This window comes from Camellia sinensis, chromosome 1 (genome assembly GCF_055761805.1).
Source record: "Camellia sinensis isolate YWXY chromosome 1, ASM5576180v1, whole genome shotgun sequence".
NCBI classification, from domain to species: Eukaryota; Viridiplantae; Streptophyta; class Magnoliopsida; order Ericales; family Theaceae; genus Camellia; species Camellia sinensis.
In genome coordinates, this window is record NC_138961.1 from 212,326,565 (window position 1) to 212,337,193 (window position 10,629).

At 35.9% G+C, this 10,629-nt stretch overlaps 1 protein-coding gene across 1 annotated transcript; it reads right to left on the reverse strand.

The window, feature by feature from the left end:
• Window positions 1–7,409: 7,409 nt before the first annotated feature.
• LOC114309730 (protein SHORT-ROOT) lies at window positions 7,410–10,629 on the reverse strand. The gene has a single exon (XM_028255520.2). The coding sequence runs from the start codon at window positions 9,218–9,220 to the stop codon at window positions 7,709–7,711; it is 1,512 nt and encodes a 503-aa protein (XP_028111321.2). The 5' UTR covers window positions 9,221–10,629; the 3' UTR covers window positions 7,410–7,708.

The window sequence follows — 10,629 nt, forward strand, 5'->3', positions numbered from 1 at the left end:
AAGGTTAAAAATGTCAGATGTTAACTCTGAAACACCAGTTAACTCTGAAGCACCCGTTAACTCTCAAGTACCATTTGAGAGTGACGCGTCACAACATTCATCGCCAGCTACGAACACACCTACGAACTCACCGTCTCCCTTCTCTAATCAACATGTTATTGATTTAGAAGAATCTAATACTACTTGTGGAGGAACTAAAAGAAAACCTAGTATTGTGTGGGAACATTTTAAAAAACAACAAGTCAATGGGGTGTGGAAGGCAATATGTAATTATTGTAATAAGCATCTTGGAGGTGATTCAAAAAATGGAACTAGGCATTTGCATGATCACCATAAGAGTTGTACTAGGAAAAAAGTGATGGACATGAGGCAAAAAGTGTTAACTAACAACTTTAGTAGAGAGATTCCAAAAATGAATTCTTATATCTTTGATCAAGATTTTGCTAGGAAAGAGTTATCACATGCCATAATCTTGCATGAATATCCCATCTCTATCGTAGACCATGTTGGTTTTAAACGATATTCAGCAGCACTTCAACCATTGTTTAAAGTGCCTTCTCGAAATACGATAAAGAGTGATATTTTAAAGATTTATGATTATGAAAGGGTGAAGACATTGAGTTTGGTGGAGCATAATAAAAGTAGGGTAGCAATCACAATTGATATGTGGACTGCTAGCAATCAAAAGAAAGGATTCATGGCTGTCACCGCACACTTTATTGATGATTCATGGACATTGCAAAGTTGCATTTTGAGGTATATTTTTGTAAATTTGCAAATCATTTAAAAATTCAATCTTATTCAGTTCAATTTGCATGTTATTAATACTTGTTTATGAATATCATATTTTAGGTTTATTTATGTTCCATGTCCACACACAAAAGACGTTCTTTGTGATACTTTGCTTGAGTGTATGATGGATTGGAATATTGATAGAAAAATCTCGACTGTTACTGTTGATAATTGCTCCACAAATGATGCCATGATTACCATGTTGATGGATAAGTTAAGTAATTCATCGCTTTTGTTGGGTGGTACTTTGTTTCATATGCGTTGTTGTGCGCATATTTTGAATTTGATAATGAAAGATGGATTGGATGTCATACGAGTTGGTGTGGAGAAAATTCGAGAGAGTGTAGCTTATTGGACAGCAACACCAAAACGAGTAGAAAAATTTGAAGAAACAGTCAACCAATTGCGTATTCCACATACCAAGAAATTAGGACTTGATTGTGCAACTAGGTGGAATTCAACGTACTTGATGCTTCAGACAGCCTTATTGTATAAGGATGTCTTTTCTAGGTTGAAAATTAGAGAGCCCCAATATAAGACTATGCCAACTGAGCAAGAATGGGAGTTTGCTAGAGAGATTAGTGGGAGGTTTAAGATTTTTTTTTCTATTACTGAGTTGTTTTCTGGTACAAAGTATCCCACAGCCAATGTTTGTTTCCCAGCTTTATGTGAGATTAGGATGACACTGTCTCAATGGCTCTCTTGTGAATTGAAGTGATCAGAACAATGGCATCAAAAATGGTGGAAAAATTTGATAAATATTGGTTAGTGATACATGGTGTTATTGGGGTTGCAGTTGTACTTGATCCTAGGTATAAGATGACTGTATTGGAGTTTTATTTTGAAAAACTTTATGGAGACAAAGCTGAAGATGAAGTTGATAGGGTTCGTCATATTTGTTATGATTTGTTGCAAGAGTATCAGCACCGAGTTGGTATGGAGACCGATGTTGGTGGTGACTCTTCTGCTCATCCAGAAATTGTTACAGAGACCTTTTCAGAATTTGATTTGTTTGTTAGTAGAAAGAGAAGTAAAAAAATGAAGAATGTAAGATCAGAGTTGGACCATTATCTAGAAGATGATGTTTTGCCAAGAACTTCAGGTTTTGATGTTTTGAATTGGTGGAAAGCTAGTGGACCAAAATATCCGACCTTACAGGCAATAGCTAGGGACATTTTAGCTATTCTTGTATCCACTGTTGCTTCTGAGTCAGCATTTAGTACTAGTGGAAGGTTGGTGAGTCCACATCGTAGTAGACTTCATCCAAACACATTAGAAGCATTAATGTATGCACAAAGTTGGTTGTGGGGTGAAGAGATGAAAGGTATTATTTCATCCAATTTACATATTATTATTTCACTTTTTATTATTTAAATTATCATGGAATAATTTCACTATTGAATTTATATTCTTTACTTTTTAGGAAATTCAACATTGGAATCGGTGGGCTATGCAACTATATATGATGATGATGAGATCGATTCAGATCAGTCATGTGCCACTTTTGTGTTAGTTGTCATCTTTTTTGTTTTAATTAACATTTTTTACATTTTATTGTTAATATTAATTATTTGTTTTTTTTTTCTTTTGTTATTTAACCGGAATTCAAGTTGAAGGAGATGATGGAAGTTGTGTGGTTTGTATGGATTTGAAGAAACAATGGATTTGTTTTTTTATGTTGTAATGGATATTTTTTTTAATTTTTAATTTCAATTTTTGGGTAACCTATCCTTTGCGGGTTGTGCTTGGGATTAATTATTCTCTTTGCTACTTGTTGAATTTTCTTGTGTGTAGGCTGCTGGACAGATATTTTGTTTATGGGCTGCTGGATTTTTGCTACAGGATGTTCTCAATCAGTGATTAGGTAGTTGTGATTCACAGGATGTACACCCAATCTTTACATTTTTAGTTTACTATTTTTGCTACAGGATGTTCTTAATTAGTTATGGATGTTCTCAATCTTTACAATCACAGGATGTTTTGCTACAGGATGTTTATCAATAATTATTCTCTTTCTTTTTTTTGTTTTGTTTTGTTGTGGCTAAGTTTTAATTAATTAAAAAAATGAAGCTATTATTAGGAGTTGATATTCCAACTGAAAAATTCCAAAATTTATATCTCCAGTAGTGAAGGGTGATTGAGAATGTTTATTAATGTTTACAGATTTTTACAAAAAAAAAAAAAAAAAAACTGGGGATTTTCCGAGGCCGGGGATCCCCGATCCCCGATCGGGGGCAGGGATGGGGCCGGGCTATGGGTCCCCGTCGGGGATCGGGGACGGGGACGGAGGGGGGTATTATTTTCGGGGAACGGGGACGGGGGGTAGTCCCCGGCCCCGCCCCGTTGCCATTCCTATGCTGCGCAGATGGAATTAAGGGACAATTGAGAGGGTAATTTATATGTAAATTGGACTGAGCTGGGTAATGGGCCATTCTGTGGGCCACAGTAAGAAGTGTTGAGTAAAAGGGGCCTTGTAATTAGTCCGGTCCAGAGGAGCCTTGCAGATAGCCCGGTTCGAAAGAGCTTGGTGGTTAGTTCAGTCACTACGGTCGGCACGATGACAGTTAGCTCGGTCAAACCATCTTGAGCCGAGGTATTTTTGGCTTCTACTCAGGACCTTGCTGTTGAGTAGCTCGGTCCAAGTACGCTATGGTTAGCACGGTCTATAGGCGAAGCCGAGGTACATGTTACACATAAAGCGCCGGGATAAATGTAACATGAGTATTGTTAGCTTGGTTACATTGTCGTTGTGCCATGGCAATGCTAGCTCGGTCGTTTGGACATACCACCGAGTTAGGACCATCTCACTTGGTTTAAGTAGTGAGGGGGTGTTAAAGGATAAACATTATCTTTTAGGAGAGTAATTGCTAAGAGGACTCTGCATGGAGAAATAAGAGTCCTACTAGGATTGTGTCACACGAAACTTATAAAAGCTCACAACATCACCTATGGAGAGGTAACAGAACTTTGATTCTCGAATACACAGAACTTTTGTCTATTTACCTATTTTGCTGACTTAGGCATCAGAGAGGTATCCGGCATACACCTGCCGGCTAGCTCACGTTTATATTTTTAGGGAGTAAAGCGACGACGTTTGGAAGAGTGCGGACTTGATCAATAGGATTATACAAGAAGATTATTTCTTACAAAAATAAAAAAGATTATATATTGTAATTTTTCTTTTGTCAAAAAATATCATATACACAATATAACACAATATAACACAATAATACTTTGGAAAGTACCTTATAATTTTCTCTTTTGCAGAAGGTGGAACCACCCAATATCAATATGAGGAGTGGTCATGAATTTAGCCATCTATAGAAATTAAAGTAAAGAAAGGGAAAAAAAAAGGGACTAAAGAAGATTCGAATTCGAATAAACTAAAGCAAAAAAGACACATGTATGCATTTAAAGGTTGCCGATCAATCTACTTTCAACAGACAGCCAGTCATCGTCAATGCTATAAAGAAATTCAAAGCCTCAATTAATAAGCAAACTCAAGGGTTCACCTCTCCCCCTCTAACTAAAAAACGCTCGTAATAAAATTTTAAAACATTAAAAATAAGTATAAAAAGTTTAGTATATGTTATTATCATTAAAATTTTAAATTTTAAAATAATATAATTTTTGAGTTCGATGTTAATTTTTAATAAAATTAGTATTTTAAGAATCTTCTAATCAAGATCAATCAAACAAAATCCATATTAACTATATAATTCTTTTTAAATTTTTTTTATCACATTCGAAATTGATGTAAATAGTAATATATTACTTGTTTAACAGTAACATATTACTCCGTCAATATTGTCCAAGAAAAAAAGAAGAAGATATTTTACCTTATCCTTGTTCAATTATGTTTCTCTTCTTTAGGAATTTTCTGGAGCAAAATAAATTGGATTGTCTTTTTTTACCAAATAAGGGTCCAATGAAAAGATTTTGATTAAATTTCACATAAAAAAAAAAAATTTAAAATGAAAAGATGCCTTAAATTTAAATGTATACAACACGGTATGGATTTAAATTAGTCTAAAATAATTTACATTTAAAATGAATCTAATTTATATATTTTAAATATTAAATATTTTTATGAATACCAAAAAAACTTTGATTGATGAGTATGTTGGAGGTTAAGATCACCCATGCCCGAATGTTAAAGAGTATTATTCTTTTGTTTTTATTATTTTAGATGTAAAAACTACAAAACATACGATATAACAATTATGTTTATTTTAAGATAAAAGTACAGAAGATTCCGTGCCTAACGTGGAGGGGGCAAGTCTCATCAAAATGTGAAACCCTAAAAAGAAGTTCCCACTATACCACTCTCTAATTATTTTGCTTTCTTTGCTTTTTCGTGGGCCAGAGAGTACACCACTTTCTTGGCCTTACAACACCACCATGAAAGAGTTTTTTGTTTTTGAATGGAATTTATAGTTAAATTAAAATAAATAATATAAATATAAATTTAATGGCATGGAAGTCATATTCAGAATGAATTACTCCACATATTCTGTTTTTTGAATATTTTTCAGAATACCCTTTCTTTCTTTCTTTTTTTTTTTTGTGAGTAATTTAAGAGATGGTGGTGGGGGGCCATAGAATGCCTGCAGGTCTGTGTTTTTCTCTCTTCACTTTCCGGGAAAGTTGATGGAGAAAATAGTATCAAAAAGACCATATCTACGCACAATCGTGCTGGCCACTATACCCATAATACATATACCACTAATGACTAAACAAACCTTCCTATCCTATTAGATTCCCCAAACACAACCCAAGGCCGTCCAAAGATTCTAGGGCCCCCGAACAGATAACGACCTTTACGGAGACTTTGTGATTAACGATGTGTTTGATTGGAGGATTTGAAAAAAAATTTAGAAAAAAAAAGACGAAGTGTGTAAAATTAAGTGAGATATAAGTATATTTTATTTATATTTCACTAACTTTTTTTTTTCTTTTCATTTTTTCCAAATTTCTACCTAAATCCTCCAATAAAAAACACAGCATAAATGAACTTTTCAAATTTATTATTATAACCCTCTTTGCATATAGCTGTTAAAGTACACATCAAAGGTGATATCATCCAAAACACACCTAATACCAACTCCATCTAAATTTGGACCCATGAGATTTAAAATTACAAGTTTAAACTTGTGTACAAACAAGCAAGCAAGGACACATAAGTTGTGCCTTGATTGTCATGAAAATTAGAGGTGAAACTTTTGTCCTAGTTGAGTATAAATCATTTTATGAATTTTGCATAATCTCGAATGGATTTGTAGGATCCATATATAATCATTGATTTGTGTAGTGACCCAATCAAAATATACAGGTGGGACATGTGTTTGGTGTTTTAAATATGAGTGCTACTATTAGCTTTCATCATTATTATTTTTTTCTCAACTTGGTATCCTTCCTTTTTCTTATTATAATTAATTTTTTACCATAATACAAAATTTCAATTTTATTTTCATTCCTAATCCCACCCTTTACCCCAACCACTACCCTAGCCATCACCAGCCTCGATCAGCACCTCCTTCCCTCCATCCCTAGCCCACTCCCACCACTCACATCTCCTCCCCAACCTCCTTCCAGCTGCCACCCTCCCTTACCATTCCTCAACCAACAGCACATTCTCTCTCTCTTTCTCTCTCAGGTGAGATCGTAAGAGTGTGAGGGGGCTGGGTAGGAATCACAATATAGTAAGGGGTGGATGTCGCTAGGGTGGCGATCATGAAGGTAGGGGCTGTAGGGAGTGGACGTCATGAGGGTGAGGGGTTGTAGGGGTGGAGGAAGAGGGTCACTCACCTATGGGTAGGAGTGGAATGGAAGTTGCAATAGGAAGGGGGTTCATACGTGGGGTGGGGAGGGGTTGCTGGAGATGGCCTAGCCGCGGCCAAAGGTGAAGATGCGGGATAAGGTTACGGTTTAAGGAATGAAGGTAGAATTGGGAATAAGGTTGGAGTCTAAAGACACAAAAAAAAAAAAAAAAATTCAAAATTTAGAAATGGGATCCAAAGAAATTTGGTGAGAGCAAATAGCAACTGTCTTGTAAATACATATATAACAACATTGGCATTGGCGATATTATGTGCACAGAATGATTAATATGTAGTTCATTCTTATTGAGGCTAAGGATCTCTCGTCACTAAATTTCACTATTCCCTTCTTCTAATACACTTTCAACTATTGAATCTATTAATCTCAAAACAAAATTAAAATTTGAAGCCAACAATCTTTTGTCCCTAAATTTTGCTATATTCCCGTTCAATATACACTTTCAATTATTAAATCATATTATTATCTTGAAATACATAAATTTTAAGACTTGATTAAATGATAAGGAATATAGAGATTTTTTTGACAATATCATAAATAAGTTGTCTATTGATTTATTATTTTATTTTTATCATATTATTTCTTTACTTTTTTTTACGTCTTTTTATAAGAGCAAAAAAATTAACTTATAAACTATACTAAAAACAATCCATATTGTGATATGAAGCAATAGAAAATTAAAAATAAAAAATTTGGTGCCCTGTTTCCATATAACAACTTCCAATCTATAAAAATAAAAAGAAAACACTCCACAAAACTCAAAATCAAAATCAAAACCAAAACCAAAACTAAAACCTTTTTTTTTTTTCTTCTTCTTCAATGACAACAAAAATAATCACAAATGAGAATATATATTACTTCACTTCCCTATTCATCATTCATTCAATCAATTGGAAAAAAAAAAAGAAAAAAGAAAAAAAGAAAAAAGAAAAAAGCAATGGCTTAATCTTGCTTTTTACATCAAAGATCAATCAATCTAAAACCCCTTCCAATAACAAACCCACACAACTCCCCATACACGTGTCAAAAAAACCACACATGCGAGCCCACCACCATCTGTGTGTTCCCCCACTCTCAATCAACCCCTCCACGCACTAGCCCACACCACCGGCTGCTCCTTCCACGTCAAGAATATTCCGGCAGCCTCCGCCGCCTGCGTCATCGACCACCCCTCCCTGTACCTCCTTAGCAGCGCTCTGACGTCATCACACACCTCATCACTGAACGAAACCGGCCCAAACCCCCCACCATGTAGCCGCCGCGACCACCGCTCCGCTGTCTCTCGCCTCTCCACCGACTCCGCAGCCGGACATGCCACCAGGTCCACCACCGCCCTCCCCGCCGCCCTCTCCAGCATCAACCTCTCGTTGCTCGTCTTCGGAAAACTCTCCTCCAACGACTCGAAATAAACCCTAAACCATCTCAAGCTTTCTTCGAACCCCTTAACGAAGTCGAACCCATCATCGTCGCCCACTACGAGATCAGCTTCTTCCTCAACCACTGTCACAATCCTCGGATTCAAACTCTTGAATATCGAAATCACCACGTCGCGGCGGTTGTTCACTGCCGCGACTGAGTGTAAAGCGCCGACGCAGTTGATCGCGAGCGCTTCGTCGTCTTTGATATCCAATTTCGATAAATTCAACCCCGATAAATCTCCAGAATGGTGTACTACGTTGAATTTGAACGGAACACCCATTAATCTCGCGAACTTCTCCATTCTATTTCCGATCTCTTTCATCACCTTTTGCACCGCCGCTGCCCCCTCTCCGCCGCTGCCGCCGGCGGACACCACCGTGGTGAGGTGGAGGTGGGGCGTCTCATCGGTGCGAGTCGCTAAGGCTTCCAACAAAGTAGGCCATTGGGTGCAATAAGTGTTGCTAATGTCAATTATATGAAGCTTAGGCTCACCTTCAAAAGCTTCCATGATTGCACCATTACAAGCAACGTGACCGAACGTAGTCCAAGGGCTCACTTCTTGGAATTTCAACACCATTTTTCGTGTGGATTCGAATGAAGAATTTTTCTCCGAAGCTGAGATCAGAGTCCGGTGAGTCCTCTCACCGGAGTCCGTCACGCGGCTAAACAAGGCTTGAAGAAAGTAAGAAGCTAGCTTTTGGTCTATGTCGCCGTAAGGCGAGCTCAGCTCATTTAGCATCCACATCAATTGTTGGACTCGAGCACTATTCTTATTAGCAATAGCTCTGGCTGCCTCGAGGAGGATATTGGAGGCCCAGTTGCCAGAAGAGGCGAATTCGATGTTTAGGTCTCGGGCGGGGGAGAAAGAGAATTGGGCTGATTCAAAGGCATGGTGGTGTGGTGGTGGAGTAGTTGTGGTGGTGGTAGTGGTGGTGGAGGGTGGTTGGTGGTGGTGATAAGGGTAGTAGTGCTTGGAAGAAGAAGAAGAGAAGTCTTCTTCATCCATGAAAAAGTTGAAGCATTCTTCGTCGGATTGGTGGTTTTGTTGTTGTCTGGAAGATCTAGAGCTGCTTGAAGTAATGGTGGAGGAGTTGAAGGAGTGATGGGGATGGGGCTGATGATGATGATGATGATCAGATTGAAGGGTGACGAGTGTAAACAAAGTATCCATTTAAAACCAAAGTCCCACCCACATATATGAAAAGAAAAGAAAAGAAAAGATGATATGATATGATATGAGTCTTTGGATTGGACAACAAGAGATGGGTTGGTTGTGTTTTTAACAGTGAATTGGGTTGGGTTTTGGGGTCTAGAGAATGATTAAAAGGAGGATCTCTAAGTTGGATTTTTGCTAGGCTTAAGAGAGAGAGAGTGGGGAATCTAAGTGAGTAAAACTAGCTTAGCTTTGCTTTGCTTTGCTTTTGATGTAATCGATGAGAGGAGTGATGGGGGAATTTTTCTTGGTTTCTTTTTAAATTTAGGAGGGGATTGACTGAAATAGGTTTTTATGTCAAAGTTTTGGAAGGCAAGGTGGAATGGATTAGGTGTGTGTTTATTATTACAATTTTGTCAGACAAATGATGCAAACAATGAGGGGAAAAAATTGACAAGTTTGAGATGGGTTAAGAGTTCACATCACATAATATATTTTTTTTGGTCTATTTGTATTAGTAATGGACATAATTGATTAGACTTCAGTATGTCAAATGTAATATTGATACATTAGATAGATAGTAAATAAAATATAATTAAACAAATGTGACTATAATAAAATTATTGTTAATTATTTGTACATTTTCATAACTATATTAATTTTGGTGTCGAATTATTATGATTGATGCATATGCACATAAGAAAAAGTGAGCTTTCACTTATTGGATCTATCTCTACAGAAAAACTGAATTGGTATGATTTTAAATATATTTTTTATAATAATATTACATTTATCATATTCTTTATTATATTTTATTTATCACTTAATATGACAAATTTATATTAATTGGATATTAATAAAATTTACATAAAATCATTATATTATTGACCATAAATGCCTCACATACAGTAAATAAACTATGATTAGATAAATATATATAAACATAACATCATGTTTTTTCTTATTTTTTATCTGACCAAGACTAACTTGTGGTTTAGAATATCGAATATATATATATATATATACATATATTTGTATTTTTTTTTTTTATTGAAGCAAGTCCACTTGCATAGGATTAACCATAAAAAAATATTTTTTTTTTATTAAAAATCACAAAAAATTAAGAATACACTTGTTAGCCAGATACACTATTTTGATAATAAAAAAAAATACTAATAAGAATATTAACAAATAAGGACACTCTTATGAGATTCATCATCCTACTTGCATATACATTTTTATTATTATAATTTATTTATTTAAAGTGGACATATTTTAGTAGGGTTGAGTGGGAGCAGGCGTGAAAATTGGTTTTGAGGGTGAGAGGAGAGAGAAAGAGAGAGACTTCAGAAAAGCAGCCGGCGTGAATGATCATCAAACCCACAAGCACCAGTCGGCATATAAAGTAAGTGCAAAGAAAAAATAAA

What these genes read in the sequence shown, in the direction of transcription:
- LOC114309730 (XM_028255520.2), bottom strand. Translation starts at nt 9,220, where the DNA reads ATGGATACTTTGTTTACACTCGTCACCCTTCAATCTGATCATCATCAT.